Below are 22,882 nucleotides of genomic sequence, written 5' to 3'. Positions count from 1 at the left end.
ATGTCTCTGAAAATTGATAATTTTAAGTCAGCTCTCATTTGCATCAGGAGCAGTTATCAACGTAATTAAATAATTTAAATACCATTATCAAGATTTATTTAATTGCTAAATAAAAAGTTGAGCTTCAACTTCATCTCCCAAGAATATCTTTCTTCATGTTCCTGCCTGTAATATGAAGAATAATGCCTATATGAAGCTGGCTGGGACAGGGACTGGGACGCTGTTCTCTGTATTTCTAATTTGTTTGTAGCTGCTAATTCTGCTTATGAACAATTCATTATCAACAATATTTATTCAGCTTTCATCAAGTCCTCTTTATCGTTGTTTAGCATCATCATATTCACCATATAATTGTTGGGAGCCACCAGCCATATGCTAACCAATTTGAGGTCTGCCCTTTGTTCGACTTCATCAGAGGCAACAGTAATGAAGATGATGAATATTGTGGTTCCAATGGGTATAAGAAAGGTAAAAACAACAATTGCAGCGATGATTAGATTGGTTGGGAAGATGAAGACAAAAGCTGTGCAAATGGTGAATACAATTTTATGCAGTTCATATTAGTGTCAATTTATATACAAATATTAGAATGACCATTCTAAGGAGGTGGAATGCCCATTAATGTTGTATTAATCAACATTAATGTTATAATTAATACATAAAATAAAGTTAATTAGAGATAAAAAATGATCATTCCTATGACTGAAACGCCTATTGATTATAACATTAAACTTATTTAATATTTAAATATTTTTTATCGGATTTGAATAAAATCAATTTTTATTTATATCACATCAGTTTATTCATTTATGAGTTATATCAATTTGGTCCCTTAAAGTGATAATATCTCAAATGATCTAAAAATTGTCGTCTTAAATTCCAAAAATGATACACTCTGTGTAAACCAATGCTTTTAGGTATTGTGATCAACCTCTTTTGTTTATGACTCATATGTACTTTGTCATATTGATAGTAAGTAGATTTGTGATGAATCTTCAATCCGTCAACCATTTGCAAATAGATCAAGATTAGTTTTCAATAAGATATTAACTATCTAAATAATGAAGTGTCAATGATAGATGAGAACCTGTCGACAATACGATTGTTGTACAATTCGATCCTTTTATTAATCGATACCTCATTGATGTTGAGACACAAATGTAATGTCTATCTCATATTCTTTGGATTTGCATTACCTGACTTTTGTAGTAATAATCAAATAGTATTAGATTAAACAATAACCAAATCCCAATGATGTCAAAAATTTAAGTGATTGATGATATCCATTAGTTTCACTAAGTCTGACAAAGATATATACTCTTATACTTGTAAGTGGTGAATCTTTTATTGATTCACTATCATTTTTATATATTTCTTAATATAATTAATCATTTTTATTTTGATAATCTTTTTTTAAAGATCATATTAAACCATTATTTTGATGTCAAGTTATATTGATCTATGTATAAGGTGGAATGATGACTTCAAATTAAAAGATCATAGATACCGTCATGTGTTCTAGATCTTGGCCCTTGCTAGAGCTTGACCCATGACCTCTAGATCATGTGGTCGACTTTGTCCATGTTCTTATCAACAATAACCCTCTCTATAACAACGCCTAAAACAATTTTCTTTATGGCTTTTTAGATTTTGTCCATTTGAAAATTTTTGAGTCATAATATCGATGCAATACTGATGGAAAGCTTTGCTTTTGCCTGATTAAACAGTTATGATGCGATCAGGTATTGTGACTTTAGGGGAGAGAGTGAAAAAGGAAAGAGAACATGAACGAGGAAACACAAACCGATGACAGATGACCTTAGTTTCATTTTGTAATGAAATTGTGCCTTGGGAGATTTCTTCTTGCGTTGGATCTCCTTGTTCGGATGCTGGTGATTCAACTACTACTTTATTGTCAAGTGATCAGTGGTGTTGAAGGATTGGAATGAAAGTATAATCCTAGCTTTAAAACTAGTTAGGAACCTGGTTGTTGTCGACTCCCCAGACACCACACAGAGTCAAAAATTTTTTAATGCAAATCCATTTAGATGTCTTAAGCCATGACTCAATCGCTAGTTTGTTTTTAATCTCATTGAGGTTGTGATTTGATGCTTGAAAGTATGGTTGGGGTATCTTTCATTACTTTAGCCTCTGTTTGCCTAACAAAGGCTGAATGATTTAATTAGTCTAAGTATCTAAAACTGGGACTTTGACTGGAGCAGAACAGAGGACTCTGAGTATGTTTTCTTCTTTTTTTTTTTATATTTTAAAATGTAATAAAATTTAATAACACAATATAACCAAAGGTATAAATTTGTCATTTGTCACATTCAAAGGTAAAAATTTGACATTTTAGTTAGAAAATAGTGGTTCACATAGGGCTGGGTTAAAAACCTAATTTTTAAACTATTTTTTCCATGTTTTTGTGAAGTGGCTGAGGACAAACTTGTCATTTGAAAATTTAACCGCGACAACTATAATAATGGTTTCTTTAATAAATAGATGCATAGATATCATTATCCGACAATATATAAATAGATGCATAGATATCATTATCCGACAATATATAATTTATATTATATGATATAATAAGATATAAATAAAAACTGATATATATCATAAGATGTATAAAATTAATTTGATATAATAAATATATAATATAATATAATATATATTTCACGATACGATATATATTATTGTTACGAATTAATATACTTTAAAAAAATATATATATATATAAATTTTAATTTTTAAATATATTTAAGATATTTTTAAAAATAATAATATATCTTTGTTATTATTTTTAAAAAATTATATTATATATGATATGAAACTAATACCTAATATAAAATATTTGGTTTTGGAGACACGCTATCCTACCACCATTCATAAGTGCGGCATTTCATCAAACACAAAAGCACAAACAATGTTCCAGTGAAGCACATGGCATGGCAATATGAAATCCACGTGGCATGAACCCAAAACCCTTAAAGCCACGTCTCATCGTTTCAGCTCAGCTTCTGTCTCTTTCTCTGCTTCTCTCTTCTCCTTCAACCCTACTCCACACCTTACACAGAAGCCAAACATACACTGCGTAAAGAAAGAAAAAAAAAATGCGTTTTATCAAACCACATGGAAAGGTCTCGAAATCCATATTCTCCGTATGCCGTAGGCTACACAATGAACACAATCTACACCATGCTGGTTCAATGGCCTCGCTCCTGAGATCCCGGTCTGTTGTCCGGTTCAGCGGCCCAGAAACTATTAAGTTTCTACAAGGTTTATTGACCAACGATGTAAGGAAGTTCGGTGAACTCCCGGGTAAGAGAGACAACACGTCCACGGTGCCAACACCCAACTTGCCTTCTGAGTCTGTTTCGCCTGTTTACGCGGCGCTTTTGACTCCTCAAGGGAGGTTTTTGTACGACTTATTCTTGTATTCCCCGCCTAGACCCGACGAAAAGCTGAACCGGCGGGGGTCTGGACCCGCTTCCAATAAAGATGACGGGTCCGTCGAGTTGTTTGCTGATGTTGATGGGTCAGTCTTGGATGAGTTATTGCAAACTTTTAAGAAGTAAGTTATTATTATAATTGAAAAAAAAAAATCTTGAGTTTAAAATTTATGCTACTTGATTTGAAATCTGCCTCTCTATTTTATTTTGAGTGCTAATTTATGCTGTGTTGAGCGAAATGCATCAATTATGAACATTGGAAATTTATCATTCTCATATTTCAACATTGTTTCCTGACAATCACTGGACCTTATGTTTAGTTGAGTATTAAGAATCCATGTCTTTACTTTTGTTGCGATTAGTCAGATGCAGGTATAATTAAATATTAAAAAATGTATGATATTTATTGGAAGTTATCAATATCTCATGTAAGTAAGGAAATGCCATTCTTCCACTTAATAGAGAGATTTAGTTTCGAAACTTGCAATTTGGATTGTAGCTCCATAGAACATAATAGGATGTATAAATAACAGATGCTAATTTATGGAATGCTGGTGACTTCGTTACAATTGGGTTAGATTCAAGTTAATTTACTAAATGTTTTGATATTGGAAGCTTGATTTGATCTATTATCTTTTTATTGGATTTTGTTTTCAACAGAGCCGAGTCTGACAAAATGTGGTACAATTAGGTGTTTACTTTTTCTGCTTTACATGCTTCAAGTATTCTGGAAATGTATAAGTAGGAGTGACCAAAATAGCAAGAAATGAGACACAATTTATGCAACTGCCTAGGTAGCCTGTAGGTCCAGTCTGAAGGATTGCTCAAATATTCAAACATAAGCAGTCCCAAAGTTTGCTTTTAGAGTGGCTTTGTGATGATTAAGTTGTTTTCAGTATGCTGTGTTGTGTGCAGGGTTTGGGCACTGTTCTTGTTGGTGATATGGTCTACTTTTGCCAATTTGTGTATCTTTGTCTTGTTGCTGCAGATATCGGTTGAGAACTAAGGTTGAGATTGAAAATGTTGCCGAGGAATTCTCCTGCTGGCAACGTTTTGCTGAGAAGATCTCTCAAGCATCTTCACCTATAGAAGAGCCAGAGGCTGGTAGTGTTGGCTGGGGCAGTGGTATTGATCGTTCTGGTGTGTCAGCTTCATGTGGTAACAGTGATGGATGGCAATGGTTTAAGGATCCCAGATTGGTGTGTCTTGGATACAGGGGAATTTTTCCATCTGGAACAACTCGTGAGTGTTAAAAACTGCTTCATAGACATGTCTTTATTTTTATCACCATGTTATTTAAAAGGCTCAGAAGCATGTCATAGTCATCTATTGCATCTTGTAATTGTTTAAGTTGCAAAACTTCGTTTTCTTTTTGTCTGTTGCAGCACCTTTGGTGGAGGCTGACAAAGAAACAGGTGAAGAGAATTACGTTTTATGGAGATTAGAGAAGGGAGTCGCTGAAGGCTCAACTGAAATTCCGAAAGGTGCTCTTTGTTTTCTCCTTTAGCATACTTGGATTTAGGGTGTTTAGCAAAATAAGTGAACTGACTAAACTAACCACATTGATCACTTCAGTTTGCTTTCTACAATTTTCAAGTTACAAAAACAGGGTAAGTCTTATTTAGTTGCAGATTTTAATGTTTAGAAACTGAGTAATTCATCGAATCAAAATATACATTATTATATTAATATGTTCATCAATTATCTAAATTATAAAATAACATCTCATAAGTTATTGCTGATGTGTCAAGCTGTCATGATTGTTCACTCACCAAATTCTGTGTTTGGCCATTTAAATTTTGGTGAACTCAAACCAAGCACATCATCTATTCCTATTAATCAAACTGGAGAAATATTTGGCTGGATCTGTTCAATTTACATGGCCGCTGTTAGGATTCAGTTTTTCAGAAATCAGTCAAATTTGATGTGGTTTAATTTTTCTCAGAAACCACATTATGGACATCTACCTCAGGTCCATAAGTGCTTCTCTTTGTTTATTCTAATATGGCATGGACTCTTCTTTTTCATATCATGAAACTGTCCAAACCCTTTTATTGAAGAGTTTTAATCTTTTTCCCTGACCTTTGTATTTATCCTAATTAGGAGAGGCGATGCCATTGGAATACAATCTTTCTGGTCTAAATGCGATAAGTTTTGATAAAGGTTGCTATGTTGGTCAAGAGTTAATTGCTCGAACACATCACCAGGGGGTTATTCGCAAGCGCTTGCTTCCTTTAAGGTTTTTTAATGATAAAGGAAAAGGTAGGCTACTGCATTGACCTTCTGGTTACTTATTTCATAATCTTTTTACATTGCAAGCAATGCCTTTTTCGTTTGGCAGAAGTAGAGCAGAAAGTTGCTCTTGGCGCAGAAGTAATTAATATGAAAACTGGCAAGAAGGCTGGAAAGGTAACAACTGCTCTGGGCTGTTGCGGGCTGGGTGTCTTGCGGTTGGAGGAAGCGTTCAAAGTATCAGGTGTCTTGACTGTACAAGGACAGGAAAATGTGAGGGTTGAGGCCATGAGACCCCAATGGTGGCCTGCTGAGTGGTTTCGAGAGCATCAACTGGATACTGCGGTTGCTTAGAGAGTTGTATTATTTGAGGATAGTTGTGGATAATGGTTCTCTCTGCGAACCATATGAATACTGCAGATGGTGGCGTTCAAACTCTGGCTGTGCTAGTATATACACTTCAAAATTTGTAGCCTCAAATAAAAAGAGGATGATCTGAGAGAATTTGGGTTGTAGTTATTGTCATACATGGGATAAGTTATAAACAGAAACCAATAAATATATCAATAATTTAACTGTTTTAACCCCTAATCTGCAGTTGGTTGAGTTCCAAGAGAATTTCAGGGTCTTGAGTCGATTACTTTTTGTGTTTGAATAAAAGAATTGATAATTCAAAGTTAAGAGAAGTGGGACTCTGCTTAATCTTTGAAGCTGTGTCTTCTTAGGATGTCTCCCGTCCTGGTGGATCCCACTACAGGTGGATATTAGCGGGTGACATCCTCGTATCTAATTCTATATAGCCTGCCGCATAGATTCAGTAACTAGTTTCCACACCATGCACCCTATGGGTTGAAGGTTGATTGCCTCCAGATCATCGGTTAAAAGTAGGAAGCGCTTTGGAACCACCTTCTTACCATTTGCCCCCATCATCCACAAAATTGACAGTACCCTCACCACTGTCACCTCATGATTGGGACTCAAAAGTCAAGTGTACATCCCTGTATGAAACTGATGCAGAATTGGGGAAGTAACATCGCCTCAATTGTTGAACCTCTGACACTGACATAGATAATTGTATATCCATGCATGCACTCACTAAATAGTACGCCCGTCATCAATGTAAATTCTATTGAGCTAAAACGAATATCCACCTTACTTAGATGAAACCAAAACTCTTATGTAGGGTTCCCAATTAATCTACTAGAGAAGATCAAATGTATTAATATGACACTAAACCTATGTTCCTCCAAACAAGAAATTGATCAAAACATGTCCCTCAAAATAGCTGACCTTACATAATTGTTATTTTTGCCCTGATATATACTGTTAACTGGACTCTAAATTAGTGGGCATCGTTGAATTTAAATTCTCTCTCTCTCTCGCGGTGATTTACTATAAATCTCTGAAAAAATGAAAATAACATTTAAGTTGGTCAATAAAACCGTGAACAGTACTGTGAACAACAACTTTCATTACTAGTTTTGTCAACTGTAATATGAACAGTAACATGAATGGAAACTTTCATTCATTTTTAGCCAAAGGATTATTTCCCACCCAAACTATGCTGAATTCTCAAAATTCTCTTCGTTAATTTTGAAAATTCCATTTACTTGCTCATAACTGTTTAAATATGTTAATTTTAATGGTAAAATCGTTATTTTATATTTAATATTAAAAATAAACTTAAATATGATTTCATTTCCCCCCCCTAAATTTAAAAAACTAACTTTTCTCCCTTAAGTCAAGTTTAAAAAGATCACATTTTTCCCCCTAGAGTTTAGTTTTAAAACCCGTTCACTTTCTCCGACACCATTACCAGCCGTCTCTACCTCCCGACGGTTTCTCTGCCACCGATGACCAGCCCCAACTCCACCCCAACCCATTCGACACCAACAGACTTTGTTTGGGAAGATAATCGTCCATTTTCAAGGTATAGTGAAATTCCTAAAACCAAAAACAAAGAATAAATATATCGATTATCAATCTATAAAACCATTTTCAAGATAATTATGATAAAGAAAGTGAAGAAAAACCAAAATTTGGAACCAAAATCATCCAAAAGTCACAGAAGAACGTGAGATGAAGTAATCAAATTGGGTATTAACATCTCCTTTATGTATAAGGGCAATTTCAATAGAATTCGTTCTTTCCTCAATTGTGTAAGGCCGAAAGACTTGTTTCCACTCAAAGTATGATGAAATTCTAAAGTATCATTCTTTAGTTTTTAAAAACTTAAACACTCACGTATGAGCGAAATTTTGTTAAAAATCTTAATTAGAGTTAGAGTAAAATTGTCATTTTAATAATATTGTTAAAAATATATAAAATATATTAATTCCTTCCTCAAAATTTTAAAAACTCACAAATTCACCCTTTTCAACAACTTTTCTAGGTTTAAAAAATCACGTTTCCCCTCAAAACTTAGGTTTTTTTCTTTCTTCACCTTCGATCACCATCTCCAGCACTGACGAAGTTCCCTTTTCCACGCTAAGCCATCACCAAAGTCAATTGTCGCATTCCCTATCTTAATCGTCAACCAAACAATTGTCTAGGTGTGTTGTCATCCAAATGCGTCTAGGCGATTTTTGTTTGAATTCGTTGAATCCAGTCAAAAATCATCTAGACGACGAGTCTTTGACCATAAGACAATTCTTTTGATGTTGGATGAAATGAATTGCCTTCATTTGACGAAAATGGCCATCGAAGAGAGAAGATTGATTGACTTTAAAGATAGTGGAAAACCAATCAACGACTAAAGCAAAGACGTAGGAGGAGAAAAAAAAACCCTAAAGGTGAAAATGTTAGTTTTAAAAGTTTGGGTGAGGAGAGAATTGCTATCTAGAGGGAAATGTGATAAATTTTTAATTTTTTAAATATTTTTATTAAATAATAGTTTTATCTCTGATCTTAATTAAAATTTTTAATAAAAATTAATTTATGAATGAGTATTTAAATTTTTTAATATTGATGAGTGATACGTTGGAATTTCACTATACTTTGGATGGAAAATAGTTTTTTGGCCAATGTATAATAAAAAAAGTTAAAAAAAATGTATTGAATTATTTTTTAAAAAGTTAAAATTAATTAAGTTCCCCATTTTTAATCTCACCTTTAAACGAGTCTCTTAGAAAGCTAACGCCCAAAATTCTAGCCATTCACATTACAAGTCAGAAAATCAAATCATTTCTCATTCCCTCGATACTGAGAGAAATTCTCAAAAGCAGAACCGAGAAAAATGGGCAAGGATCTGAGCGACGACCAGATCTCGTCAATGAAGGAGGCCTTTACATTATTCGACACTGATGGTGACGGTCGGATCGCTCCTTCAGAGTTGGGGATCCTCATGCGATCACTCGGGGGAAACCCCACACAGGCCCAACTGAAATCGATAGTTTCTGAGGAAAAACTAACGGCGCCGTTTGATTTTCCCCGTTTCCTTGAACTGATGAAAAAGCACATGAAACCGGAGCCGTTCGATCGCCAGTTGCGTGATGCGTTCAAAGTGCTGGATAAGGATTCAACTGGGTTTGTCTCCGTGGCGGATCTGAGACATATATTGACGTCTATTGGGGAGAAGCTGGAGCCCGCCGAGTTTGACGAGTGGATTCGGGAAGTGGATGTGGGGTCGGATGGCAAAATCCGGTACGAAGATTTCATTGCCAGGATGGTGGCTAAGTGAATTGATGGTTTTTCAAGAAATGAAAAAAATTGTTGTGCTTTTGATATTAATGTTGTGTGGAATTATTCTGTCTGTTCTAATATATATATATATATTTTTGTTTTTGTATTGGGATTAGGGTTTGATGGAAATTTCTGTGATGGACATTTGTGTTTCTTTAATTGTTGAATTATTATTATTTTTTTGGCCAACTGTTTCTGAGTTGCATTATGATGTTGTGTGTAGCTATGTTACCTGTGTATGGATGTTGGAGTTCTTCTTAATTTAATTAGTTAGAAGTAATGCCAAGTTTTTGCTAACTTTTGTAAATGTGGACCTATCTTTTGATCTTTGAGAATATGTGGATTTCATGAATTTGGATTTGCTTCATTTTTGTGTGAGAATACGGAAATACTCCATTATGTGCAGAGTAATGCATGTGTTGTTTGGACTGATAATATGATGAATGTATAGAAGAAGTTATTCATGATTTTTTGGTGTTTGTTTGAAGTGCTAATGCATTAAGTTTATGTGTGAGAAATGTAATTTTCTGTAATAAGGCCAGACATTGTTATGTTCTATTTTTGTTCCACATGTCAAGAAATCTATGAATATGAGAACCTAGTTAGTTTTTAAAGAATGATTGATGGTTTACAATCATAAGATATTGGTCAGTTGAAGGATAATGAAGAAGTTGCTTGAACAGTTATAATACATGTACCCAGATTATCTTTTAAGTGGAAGCAAGGCTATTTCCAGATCTGTAGGTGATTTTGTTTTATTCATCTTCACGGCTGTAATGATCATATGGCAACTAGTTATCTTTTGATAGTGTACACAAAGCTTTTCTCGTATGCTTGATGCAAGCCTATTGTAATTGATCCATGGTGTGGAAGGAGAGGTCTGTCTCGTAATTATGGTTGGCTTATGTATTGGTGGTTTGTGGTAAAACTTATGTTGAGTTTTCTACAAGTTTCCATTATAGGCAGCATTTTTCTGGACACTGCTTACTAATGATTTTATTTTTCTTTTCAATTGTTTTGCATGTTAATACTCTGCAATCATGTGAATATTGAATTTTCAGACTGATAACTTTTTTGAGAAAATAGTAGTTGTACAACATCTGTTTTCACAAGTTACTGTCATTAGAATATTCTTAGGGTGACCATGGTGAATTCTCATAGATAATATTTATAGCAAGCCATCTATCAGTTTGAAGGTTAGAATAAAACTGTTAGACCTCCCATTACTATGGTGTACAAAAGAAAGCCTGTTATGAGAGTACAAAAGGTGGTACACGTGGGGGGACAAGGTGAAATTGGTGAAGTGGACACAAAATAGGAGATATATAAAGGATTAAGAGAGTGAAATGAGGAGAGGAAAATGTTGTTTTGAGTATGAGACTGCCTTTGGCAGGTTGTCAGAAAATTGTCGATATTGCCAATTCGGTTCATTTTTATCGGTTGTTCTTTTTCTTTTGGCAGTTGTAGTGATTGTAGCAAACCTTGCAGCTGATAAATCCAACCAAACAGATTCATAATCCATGGATTATGGTTAATTTTGTTGTGTTTGGGATTGTTGTTTGTTGTGTTGAGCCGAATTTGCAGTTAGGATTGGATTCGAGCTAAGTCAATCTAAAAAATAGATTGGTTTGAGTTCAGTTCAAATTTTATGTAGTTAGTTTGAGTTCGTTTGAACTGATCGATAATGTCGTCAAAGTTCCTATTTGCAAGTGGGAACATAACAAAAAACCATTGAAGATCTCAAAATTGCACAATATGTCTGAGAATTTTGTAACTTATATTGTTTCTTGAAATCACAATATGATTTTCCTTTCGAGAACTGTAGCCACATATTTTCTATTTCATATTAATTTCCTGACCTCGATGTAGACTTGGCAATGCATGGATCGTGCCTGAAGAAGCCTGGTCTAGGACAACAATAAAATTCTTTCACAGCACTGGGAAAATCTAGGCATACCAACCAGCATATCAAAAAAATGTCACACCATTTAAAAAAGGCAATAATAAATTATTAACTTTAACATATAATCAATAAAACGTAAGAGACTGTATGACCATATATGCTATTATAACCAATCAATCATTTTCATTTGGTAATAATAGTATTTTAGAATGGTTTATTCTAACTAGTGTATCACCTACATTTAAAAAAAAAATTTAGAAAACTATTAAGTTATGATACTGATAGAAATTATGAACTAATGAAAATAAAAATTATAAATGAATTTACTCAATATTATGAGATTGTTCAATTGATTATGATGTATGAACATCTAATAATCAAGATTTAAGATAAATGCATGCAACAACTAATTATAAAAAAAAAAAAAAGAAAAATTATTTCAAAACCCTTTGCACAAAAATTTTGTCAACTGTTTGCTCTACCATTACTAGTTTGAAACTTTTCCAAAGAAGTCATGTAACAAGATGTACTCCCATGTATAAGTAGTGCACAACCATTCGTGTGCTTAGTGCGAATTGAATAAGGTGTTGACCGAGGTTGATTTTGTCTAGAAAAAGGGTTTTGTGGTTACGAATGCTCATGAATTCATCACATGCCCATTCAACAATACATTTTAAAAGAAAAATATCTCTTTCGAGTGTTAACAACTACATTCAAGTAGCTAATGCCCATTCGAGGATCATTAGCTAACTACCAATCATCATGAAATCACTTAAACCGAAGCATAAAAATGGTCTTACTTAGCTCACTTTCATAGATTAGTGAAAATTCCTCTAATTGAGGCCTTGAACAACAATAATCGGGTGTTTAAAGCTGAATTTGGTGATCTATGACTTTTTGCAATCTAAAATATCAAGTGGAAAATAGTATGAAATAAAACCAATGCTTCCTTATATAAAGTTCAACCTGGAATATGTTTGATACCCCAAGAATGGGTGCTCCTCTCTACTAGGATGGGTGTTCCATTGAGGCAATTATCCCCAATTTGGAACATGTGTTTCTCTTCTTGGATTGACACTGCTAACTATGGAACGAGTGTTCTTCCAAATTTTCGAACACAACACCTCAGAACTTATCAAGTCCAACCGCATTGTAATTACTTGATTACTAAATCATGAATAAACTTAAAATGGCTATTTAACCTTGGGATATGCCTATGAGTATTACATCTTGGGGCGATTGCATTTAGACAAAGCTTGAGCTCAAGATAAAATTAGTTGATTTAAACTCGATTTGAAAATTTTTAGGTAAACTCCATAGCTTATATTTTTATTAATTTCCCTTTATATTCAAAATTAGGAAGTAAGATCTTTGGAATATAAGTGTCAAAATTTAAACGTTTCAAGGTTTATAATATTTTGTTCAAGTCAAATTGTGAGCTCATGAGCTTATTGAGTTAATCTACATTAAGCTCGAATTAGCTTAAGAACCACACTCGAGCCACTCAAGCCCGAGCTTGGGTTAGTAATAATCAAGCCATACTTGATTCATTTGTAGCCCTAGATCCAATAACATAGAATGGGTAATTGATAAAATTGTAACTTATTCCTTTTATCTAATAAATATAAAGAATCATTTAGAGAAAAAAGAGAAAAAAAACCAAGAGACATATAAATTGATATATAATTTCATATGACTAATATCTATCATTTAAAATTTTATAAGTATTATCGTAAGTTAGATAAGGAGAATTTTATAAAATCTCATAACTCTCTTTAAAACTTGTTTAAAATCAAGTCATTTTTAAAACATCTTTTTTATAACTTTTATTCTTACTGAATTGATATCATAACCGTGAATATAAACTTCAAAGCAGTAGATTATTCCATGTTAAAAGACGACTCAGTGTCCAACTTTCTCTATCTATATTCTCTTTCATTGTAGTAGATATTATGATTAATTAATTGATCTTTACTACTACTATCATAATTTATATTGTGCAAGATTCTAAATTGTGTATTTCAATTTATAAAAGAAATCTCATTAACAAGAATGATTCGACTAATAGTAGGATTCTTAGACTTGGTCAAGGCAAACTAGGATATATGAATCTACCACTACTACCACCTTGGTTTCCTATTTTGTGGTTTGTCAAAGAAATATTTATTAACACATTTTTCTCCAAGTTGATGTTTATGTTATCAATTTAAATGTGACTTCCCTATTATTTATGCCTCTATACTCATTCTTCCAACTTTCAGCTGTAACAATCCATTTAACCATGCATGCTAGCTCAACTAGATAAAACTTGATAACTTTTGGACTCATTTCCACCATGGAAAACCAAAGTGACCCAGAGATACCACCAATTCTAGGAATATTTTAACTGCCCATGAGTGAAAATTTAGGTCTTTTATACTTAACGGGTATCATTTTGATTTTTCAATAAACCTCAAGTAGGAAAAAGTTTTTCAGCCTAATTAAAAACAAGAGCAGTTGAAACTAATAAAAAAAAGTAGACAATAAATATTAGTTACTGTAGGTTTTTATCTAATTAAATGTTCATAGTCAGATTGATTAGAAGCATACACATTGAAATACATCTCTGATTTTACCAGGTTTACTATTACATTGTCTTTCTCTGTACTCACCAGTTATGCAATATATTTAAGCAAAACACAAAGCATTAAGGCAAAATCTACATGTTCTAATATTGAATTTGTAATTTACAGAATTCAAATTTAAAAAAATATAACTGGAAATTTGACATGTTAAATGTACAGTAATATCAATGTAAAAAACCGATTCCTTACAGAAAGCATTGGCAAACCTGGACTGAGTTTAGACTGTCTAAACGTATAACTTACACAAACAAACCACCGTCACCCTGAAATGTTCGTTTTACAGCAATTGCAGGAATTTCCAACGACAAAGAGAAGTGAGATTTAATGTTTCCACCATATATAGAACATAAATTTCTAATGCGATTTGCAGAAGGATTTCAGCGGCTGTGATTTGTTGCTTTCTTAACAATTCACAAGGCAACAAAAGCATTTTACCTCCATGACCCACAAGGCAACCTAAAGAGTTGCCGAGGGGTGGATCATCTAAATTATGAGATTCTGAGCTTTCTGGAGGTAACTGACTTTCTGCAGATGGACTTCCAGAATTTCCCTCTTCATCTTTGGGAGGGTTGTCAGGCTCTTCGTTGCCATCATTTTTTTCACTATGATTGCCACCACTACCATCCTTTGAGATGCCTCGGACCAAGTCTGGCTGAGCGTCTACCCCAACTCGTCTCAGGTGTAGCTGTCCAAAGCAGACACCAGTTAAATTACAGTCATTCAATCACTAAAAACTACTAGTTTATGGCTTCCTCAAAAGACCCTTAATCCAAATAAATTTTATCTACCTGAAGATGTAAATTGACTTCATCTGGGCGTGAAAGAAATGGGAAATCACCTCCACTTTTCAAGAAAGCACGCCTTGCTTCAGGATACCTCTCTCTCAGTTGATCTTTGAGTAGTTGCGGAGTTGCACAGTAGTCATTTGTCTTCAAGGAGGAAGAAAGTAACCATGCCAAAGGAATTAACAAAGCTATCAGCAAAATTTTACACTTTGTTTGAGTATCAATGACTAAAACCAAAACTCCAGAAAATTAAAAATTAAAACAGTAGATCGTGAATGACATTACACATATAAGATCAAATCCAATACAAGGTGAGCAGAAATTTGGTTTCAACATATAAAATTGGGGGAAAAGAAAAGAAAAGGACAGTGGAAACAAAGTATTTCCAATATGATCAGTCTCCAATTAAATCAGAAAATTTGCAACTCAATTTTTTCCTAAAAAACAAGAATCACTAACCACCGTATGTGAATATCAAAACTTTAGGAAGATTGTCCAACGACACAAATAATTGGATTAGCAAGCTTCCAATTTCAACAACCAAAGTTGGCAATAATGATTTCACTAATCCATTGGTGTGAGTCACTTGGAGAGATGATTCTTAACTACATTAATTCAATGTCAAAGTGCAGAATTCACCTTCATTTAGTCATCATTTTAAGTTCTGCTGTATACTGGTTCAGTAATTTCAACTTACAACTTAAAAGCAGGCATCTGATTTCAAAATGAAGAATTAACCTTTCTTCTCATCATGTTTAGTTCTGCCTTAAAGTACAATTATCAAATTCACCGATAATTTAACATACTTTTGAATATTGAAAAGAAATATATATTTTCTCATAACATTTGGCTTATTCAACGCCAGCAAGTGTTGGCATATAACTAATGCTTGTGTTTTCTCAAGTTAGTTTAGTTTCAATTAGGACCAAGTAGGCACCAATCCAAAATTTTTTTTTCCTCTGAAGAGTATGTCAGTAAAATGATATTATGCACACACATCAAACGAGTTTCAGATGACATACATCCATTATAGTGATATATGAGTCTGAAAGCAGAAGAGTTCCGACTGAAGCAGCATCAACTGTCAAAGTCAATCTGGATGCCAGGTCTTCTCTTGACAGTGTTTCAATCTGAATAGCATCAAACAAATTAAGTTCTTTTATACATCAAATGGTTTTTGCATTAAAGTAGGCTGAAACACAAGTTAATGTTAGAACTGGGTTCACTCGTGAAAAATACCGGACAACCTCTCCCTGGATGCTGGTAAACAGTGAAGAAGGCCAGAGATAAAAGGCATAAAAGGGTAAAATGGAAAATGATTCTAATGAAAAAAGCACCATCTGAAAAAATGACAGAGAATTGAAGCCTAACTGTAATTCATAATTGGTTAATATTTTTAATCACAGTAGATTAAAAATAAATCCAGTAACAAGGAAACCACAAATATTAATTAAAATCTCCAACAACATACTCCACTTTCAAATCAGGTAAATTTTAACCCAACCTTCAAGTAGATATTCTGTCAGAACAGTAATGAATATAACAGTTTCAGTAAAAATTGACAAAATTTCCATTATGTGGATAACGTGGACCAGATTGCATATCCAAACCTATATGCACACAACAGCAAAAAGCTGGAAACAAAACTAATGGTTTGTACAACAATAGCATACGCCTATATCTCCCATCCTTAAAATATGAGAAAAAGAAATAGAAAAAAGAGCTATGTAAATACCAGAGATTTTAGAGATAAAGCAATATGATAACTTAACCTCTGTTGTGAACAATATAACTGCAATGTATGAGAAGGTTCAGGTTTTCATAAAGATAACAACAATAATAATAACCATGTGCCATTACAGACATTACCTGAGAAACAACAAAATCCACAGAATCTGCAATAAATGGTTCCTGTGGGCCATCACGAATTCCAGTTAAGATGTATCTTTTGAGCAAAAAGGAAGGTGTCCAACTAACACTGCACAAGGAAATATTACAATTAGGCAAATTAATGTGTTAACAGCAACAAAATTTTACAAGCACATCATCAGAAGAAACTTGTCAGGCCAGCAAAAAATCAAAATAATAAAGAAAGGAATTTGTTATTAACATTTAAGCTATAAAGAAAAAATACATATATATTATATATAGAATCATTTCTAGAATACACATTTATATAAACAAGCAGCAGCCTAAGAGTTCAATAATATATTTATAATTAGCAGAAGCCTATAAATATTTTGAATGTAACATACATCTTGACCAATAAATTTCAACTTAAAACCTATATCAAAGCTTCTTGACGTTGTGGAATAGAGAAGTCAATTAAGTCTCAGCAACTTGGCTAGAATAGGATGATTGTGGTTGGAACAATAAAACTTAATGAGGTCTGAACACAAAGCTTGAATAAAATGCCCAATAATAATAACAAAAATCTGCCTTGATTGTATTAGGCAGCCCTACTTATACTAGTTAGGAGAAATCCTAACATCAACCAAAAAGTAAATAAAACAATCCCAAATAAATTAAAAGAGCAAAGAATCCTAAATTAAGTAAAACAGGCCTACAATAAAGTTTTAAATAAACTATAAAGCCAATATAAAAAGCAAATTCCTATTTTGATTAGGAATCCTATCTTGATTAGGATGCATTGCATCACTTCCACAAGGACAATGTTTCAATAGCTGAAAGTAAATAGTCTTTACTGTCATAACTAGATCCCAATAGTAATTTTCTAACCTGGCTAATAAGAGGCAAAAGTCATCAAGAAAGATTTTGATCTACACAACCAGAAAATGTAGCAATTTGATATCCAGTCCATAGTCATTATAAACAAGCATGAAAACATACATGGGAGCCCATGGCATAGCAGCTGCAAAACTACGTGTATCCAAAAATGTATTTGATAGTACTAATGATCTAACTCGTCTTGGGCGATGCTGAGCAAAGAGTTGTGCTAGGAAGCCTCCAAGGGATGTACCATAAAGATGTATCTGTATCCAACCAATTTATCAATCTACCAAATAAATACCCTCATTTTAAGTAACTAATAGCATCAGATAACCAACAAATATAATGTGTCCAAGATGCAAAATATTAATTGCATTATCTAGAAGTACACTCTAACAGTCAGTAATTAATGTTATCATTCTATTTAAAGAAAAAAAATGTTCCTAAACAACTTTAACTTCCATCCACAATAAGAAAACATTCATCACTAGCCATATTAATATTCTTAAGATGTGCCTTTAAGGCACACATTATGGGGATCAATGTTAATTATATTCTCATCGATTCTGGTTTAAGATACATAGGTATATCCAAGTGTCTATATCTACTAGCATATTCTTTACCGGTGTTGAGCTTCACTGACAATTTCATTCCCTTTAAATATGAAGAAACATATGCTGGCAGTAAGTTTCCTCGATCTACATAAAAATCTTTCATAAGAATGAATGGTTATTTCCTCATGTATCAACACATTGAGTGAGTAATTATAAATGGCTCCTTTTTCTATTTGGTTCTACAAAGACAGGGCAAACAAGGCTTGAATAGATTGTATTATACGATGCAAAAGTTGTACCATGAGAAAATAAAAAGGAGCTGATCATGTCATTGAGAAAATAGACAGTCTACTAATGTTTTTAGCACAATCATTCCTAAGCCAATGATCAATTCCTTATTTCAGCATAGGCCTTGTAGTAGAAAACACAACATAGCAGCATCTAAGTTCAATTTTTTGAGTTTGTGGCTCTCTGCTTTTAGGCTACCTGTGTGCCAGCCGTGCCTTTGGAAAGTCTATGAGCATGCTTTAACTAATTGTAATATTTTAAGTATCCAGGTCCTTTTCTTTTTTCCTCAAGGAAGTTGGATACATAAAGAAACAGAAAAGAAAGTGCCATTTTGAAATGTAACAACTTATGATCAAGTTCAGCAGGCATTTGGTACATAAACCAGCCTCACGCATCAAAATCTAAGTGATATGAATTAGAGGCAAATAGATAGGAAAAAAGGCAGCAGTAAGAAACATATACTACAAAATAAATGGAACTCTCACATGATGAACATCAATAGCATCAAGGAACTTTTCAAATGCTTGAATCCACTCACGATGATTCCATATGTGTGGAATATCTACAGATATCACCCGGTAGCCCTGAAAAGAGAATACCATGAAAATGGTAACAGTCCAAACTGTGGGAATAAAAGGACAGGCCAACATAAGAAATTTCCACCAAAATGGTATCTATCTTTTTTATAGTATGTGCATGTGGTAATAAATTCATCCTTAAAGAGTACAATATAAACCTATCTACATGGTTCAGTAACAAAATTAAAAAACAAAGCAAAGGTCAAAATGTTTAACCTTCATTGCTCCAGTGTAGGATTTTTAATCACATTATGATGTCAAATTCAGAAAAACTGAAAGTATACAAAAAAGCCTCAATGGAAAAAGAAACTTCTACAATGAACTGAATTGGCACCATTTGAAGTGAAATTAATGCACCAGTCTAAATCCATGGATACAACCATTAATTCAGATAACAACAATACAGTGAAATAAGAAACCTTGTCAAAAATACTGTACCACATGTATTTGACCTTAATTAGCTTGAATTCATATCAAGATTAAGAAAATAGCTGGTTTGATTTTCTATGTTTTCCAGCAAGGGGAATCACAAGAAATGTGGTATTGCATATACAGTGTTTTCCACAGATCTAAAATTCATTAACTGACAGCAGATGTCTACCTACTAAAACAACTAATGAAGCAAAAATCCTTCATAATACTTTACTCAACTGGAGAATAGTACAATGCAAAAGAGAGAGTACAAGACAAAGAAGTTCATGAAACAAGCTTTTTTTCTTGCGTTCACTAAAAGAAAATAATTCTATAAATAATAAAAATTTGCATTCTTCTGTCTAACACTATATTTCCTAGGGGACATTACCAATCAGCAGACAACTTTTTATGAAACTAACAGAACAGAAAGGTACAAGTTTTGAAATATACACAAGGGACAAAATACATTGGAGGATATTAAATTTAACATTTGATAAGGGTGAAAATGTATTTGAGAAGTTCACTAAGAAATTGCCACCCAGTCTGGCCAAGCTAATTTGGCTTAGAAATGATGACAAAGAATTGATCATGCTCCAGCTGTACTGTCTATGATCATCTATGCAAGAACTCAGTCTTTCTTTAAAGAAACAACTGAGAACTCTCATTTCATTTTCATTAAGGACATGCAGTCAAAGGGACTACTTGGAGGAGCATTCCAAAGTAGTAGGAGTAGGCGTTGGAAAGAGAGGATTGGACTCAAAAGGAAGGATAGAACCAAAGCGAAACACCTACTTCAAGGCAAGATATGCAAACCAAGTCAGAGAAATAGATATAAGGATTGAAGTCAGCAAGTGAAACCACAAGGACAAATGAGTTCTTGAGCTCTCTCCTCTTTGACTTTAATTTTTCTTTTCTTTATTCAATTTTCATTTAGATTTCACTTTTTAGTTTTAATTTTGTTTGTTTCTTGGATTTTTTCTGTGGTTTTTCTTTTTTTCTTTTTTAAATAATTTCACTTTTTAAAAAATTATTTTCTTTTTATATTAGTTTGTGGCATTTAAGTCTTTTAGCTTTTTTGGTTAAAGTTAACAAAAACTTTAAGAATTCGATTCCTTCTCTTTGTAAATTGAAACTGGTCTCTTTTTGCATTCATTTTGAAAAGTTGTCATAGATTGATAATATCCCATTTCCATGCTATGAAACTGCTCTCCCAGCAATGAGGGCAAATTTTGTAATGGAAGAACAGCATAACTAAGATTATATCCCAGTTTCTATCTAAGAGGTGACTGGACCTAGAAGATATAGACTGTTTTTCCCTAGGAAATTTAAGAACATCAGAAAAAGGCGGTAGACATTGAAAAACTAAAATGTATTAAAACTAGTTATTTAACAGTACTCTAACACACTACAAAATAAAACTTACAACCTTCATGGACAAGGACATGATTTGTTTATAGTAGACTTCTGCTGTCCCTGCCGTACCAGGAAGACAAATAAGTGGAGGAACCACTTTTGGCCCAAAATCATAATATCGCCACTGCTTTGTGCCAATCTGGAAGGAACAGAAAAAGAACGGAAGTTCCTATATGAGACACCCTATAATTTGATAAAAAGTAACATCAGAAATAACTAATTTAAACGGTGGTGCTCAGATATGACATAATCTTGCCCTAAAATAATTCAAATATCTAGCCTCTTCATTGTGATTCAAAAAGCTAGCACCAATCAGGCAAAATAAAACAAACCAATGTCACTTAGCCAACACCCTACAATTTTGATGAAAAAGAATCTGTTCATTTGAACAGGCAGTGAGTTACCATGGTTATACAGTCAATCCAAATAATATAGATATCAAAAAGCTAGAAAATCTTAAACTAAAAAATTAATTTTTGATTGAATTCTAAATTCATCACTACATATGCCACTGCCAAAAGCTTCTCTGAAAGATAGAAATAGCATGATTGTGGCATAGATTTATCTTTATGCTTAGTAAAAGTACTACATAACGGAGCCAACGAACTAAATCCTAAAGCAAATTAAAATAAAATGAATTCCCACATTGAGTCACTGCAGTTGACTAATTAACATATTAAAACGAAGCTAAAGGTAAGACACCTTATCCCCAATCAAAATGCAAAAATAGCGAGACGGAAATTGAGATAAGAGATAACCACATCAACTTGTCTCAAAATTGAAATGAAAAATAAAAACGAAAAAAAAAAAATCCTCAATAAACAATCTTACACAGAGCCAGTAACAACAGTAGTCAACTAACAAGGAACACTTGGGACCAAAAAAAGAAGCACACATCCAAATCATTTATTTTGCAAAATAAAAGTGAAAAATAAAAACCCCAACACTTAAAATGAAGATTAACGAAAAAACAAAAGCAATCGGTCAATAAGCTACAGGTAAGAAAATAATCCAGTCAAGAAATGAAAGGAAAAAAAAAAAAAAGAAAGAGAAAATTACAGGAATCTTGTGAAGAGGAACCTGAGACTTGAAGTGGACAAAATCTCCGGGCGCCGAGAAGACGCCTTTCATTGCTAATTTTTGTGCCTATACATTCATTAAAAGTCAGATTTATGAAGATCAATCGATCAATCAATTAATAGTTCATATATATCTGCCAACAAGAACTATAAAATCAAAAACTTTTCTCTCTCTTTTATTATTGTTCTTCTGTTCGTGCGCATTGGCTGTAATTTTAATTTTAATTTTAATTTATTTTTCTTTTGTATTTTGTGGGATTTGACGAGAAGACGTGAGCGGGCACGTGGCTTTGTGTGTTGATAACAGCGAATTGACGGGACCCATTTCAACTGTCAGTCATCGTTATCAATGTGCGACTCATTTGAGAATTTAATTTATGAGTATTTTATTTATTTTATTTTATTCTTGCAAATTAGGGATGATAAAATGAATGGGGTGCTACAAACATACGTGAGGCCAAAGCACTATTTCTCAAAAACTTAAATAGCTATTTACAGATTAATTTATATTAAAATTTATTATTAAAAGTGAAAGTAAATTTTTTTTTTATAGTTAACTTTAAATTTTAAAATTTTATATTATTTATTTTTTAATTTGAAAAACTAAAAATTTTGTATTTTTCTTTCTAAACTCAAACCCTAGGTTTTAAAATCTAAAATTTACAATGACGATGAAGGTAAATCTGGACAACAACAAAAACACTCGTGACAATGACAAAAGCACTCAAGATGGCTGTTTGATAATGAAAGAGAGTTTGAAATCTAGTAGATGAATAATCTGATTTGTCTTAAGTCATTAAAACATTGTCTTGGATCGTCCTCTATCGACAAAGAGTAACGAGGACAATTTGTCTCTATCCGTCCACAAACAAAGAGATAAAGACTTTGTTTTCGTTTGTTCGTCGACGTCTCTTTGTCTCTTGACAATAAGAGAGAGCAGACTAATAGTTTGGGTGGGAAGAGAAGGTCGTCGAAGACAGAAGGACAATCAGAGAAGGAAGAAAAAAAAGAAACCTAGGTGTGGGGTAGACATGTCAATTGGGTCAGGCCAAACGAAGGCCCACCCAGTACTATAGCATATTGGGCCTGACCCATGGGTCTTCTACACTAGGTTGTGGGCTTTAATATTAGACACATAGACCAACCCAA

The 22,882-nt window shown here is 33.3% G+C and overlaps 3 protein-coding genes across 7 annotated transcripts; 2 read left to right on the top strand and 1 right to left on the bottom strand.

Moving 5' to 3' along the window:
• Nucleotides 1–2,867: 2,867 nt before the first annotated feature.
• On the top strand, nucleotides 2,868–6,275 carry LOC123210308 (putative transferase At4g12130, mitochondrial). Of its 2 annotated transcripts, XM_044628582.1 has the most exons (5): nucleotides 2,872–3,574; nucleotides 4,441–4,694; nucleotides 4,838–4,936; nucleotides 5,556–5,714; nucleotides 5,794–6,275. In XM_044628582.1, exons 1-5 carry the CDS (start codon nucleotides 3,114–3,116, stop codon nucleotides 6,036–6,038), a joined length of 1,218 nt encoding a protein of 405 aa, XP_044484517.1. In that variant the 5' UTR covers nucleotides 2,872–3,113; the 3' UTR covers nucleotides 6,039–6,275. The 2 variants fall into 2 exon arrangements, with proteins under 2 accessions (XP_044484518.1, XP_044484517.1); XM_044628583.1 differs by lacking the exon at nucleotides 5,556–5,714 and having other exon boundaries at nucleotides 2,868–3,574.
• Nucleotides 6,276–8,806: 2,531 nt separating this feature from the next.
• LOC123210296 (probable calcium-binding protein CML13) lies at nucleotides 8,807–9,554 on the top strand. The gene has a single exon (XM_044628564.1). It carries the CDS (start codon nucleotides 8,920–8,922, stop codon nucleotides 9,361–9,363), a length of 444 nt encoding a protein of 147 aa, XP_044484499.1. The 5' UTR covers nucleotides 8,807–8,919; the 3' UTR covers nucleotides 9,364–9,554.
• Nucleotides 9,555–13,954: 4,400 nt separating this feature from the next.
• LOC123211498 (maspardin) lies at nucleotides 13,955–21,960 on the bottom strand. Of its 4 annotated transcripts, none has more exons than XM_044630266.1 (8): nucleotides 21,714–21,960; nucleotides 20,668–20,793; nucleotides 18,735–18,833; nucleotides 17,528–17,670; nucleotides 16,547–16,655; nucleotides 15,700–15,807; nucleotides 14,681–14,821; nucleotides 13,955–14,577 (listed from the first exon to the last, which is right to left on the bottom strand). In XM_044630266.1, the coding sequence occupies exons 1-8, from the start codon at nucleotides 21,783–21,785 to the stop codon at nucleotides 14,170–14,172; spliced, it is 1,206 nt and encodes a 401-aa protein (XP_044486201.1). In that variant the 5' UTR covers nucleotides 21,786–21,960; the 3' UTR covers nucleotides 13,955–14,169. The 4 variants fall into 4 exon arrangements, with proteins under 4 accessions (XP_044486201.1, XP_044486202.1, XP_044486203.1 ...); XM_044630267.1 differs by having other exon boundaries at nucleotides 21,735–21,950; XM_044630268.1 differs by lacking the exon at nucleotides 15,700–15,807.
• Nucleotides 21,961–22,882: the final 922 nt, after the last annotated feature.

This window comes from Mangifera indica, chromosome 3 (assembly GCF_011075055.1).
Source record: "Mangifera indica cultivar Alphonso chromosome 3, CATAS_Mindica_2.1, whole genome shotgun sequence".
Classification (NCBI taxonomy): domain Eukaryota; kingdom Viridiplantae; phylum Streptophyta; class Magnoliopsida; order Sapindales; family Anacardiaceae; genus Mangifera; species Mangifera indica.
Note: the sequence above shows the minus strand (reverse complement) of the source record. Positions and strands in the feature narration are given on the sequence as shown.

Bases quoted from the DNA above. Each gene is read 5' to 3' on its own strand.
- LOC123210308 (XM_044628582.1), top strand. From the start codon at position 3,114: ATGCGTTTTATCAAACCACATGGAAAGGTCTCGAAATCCATATTCTCC. The intron at 4,695-4,837 runs GTGAGTGTTAAA...TGTCTGTTGCAG, and splicing joins TTTTCCATCTGGAACAACTC to CACCTTTGGTGGAGGCTGAC. The intron at 5,715-5,793 runs GTAGGCTACTGC...TTCGTTTGGCAG, and splicing joins TTTTAATGATAAAGGAAAAG to AAGTAGAGCAGAAAGTTGCT.
- LOC123210296 (XM_044628564.1), top strand. From the start codon at position 8,920: ATGGGCAAGGATCTGAGCGACGACCAGATCTCGTCAATGAAGGAGGCC.
- LOC123211498 (XM_044630266.1), bottom strand. From the start codon at position 21,785: ATGAAAGGCGTCTTCTCGGCGCCCGGAGATTTTGTCCACTTCAAGTCT. The intron at 20,794-21,713 runs GTAATTTTCTCT...TGTTCCTTCCAG, and splicing joins TTCCTCTTCACAAGATTCCT to ATTGGCACAAAGCAGTGGCG. The intron at 15,808-16,546 runs GTAATGTCTGTA...GATGCTATTCAG, and splicing joins TGGATTTTGTTGTTTCTCAG to ATTGAAACACTGTCAAGAGA.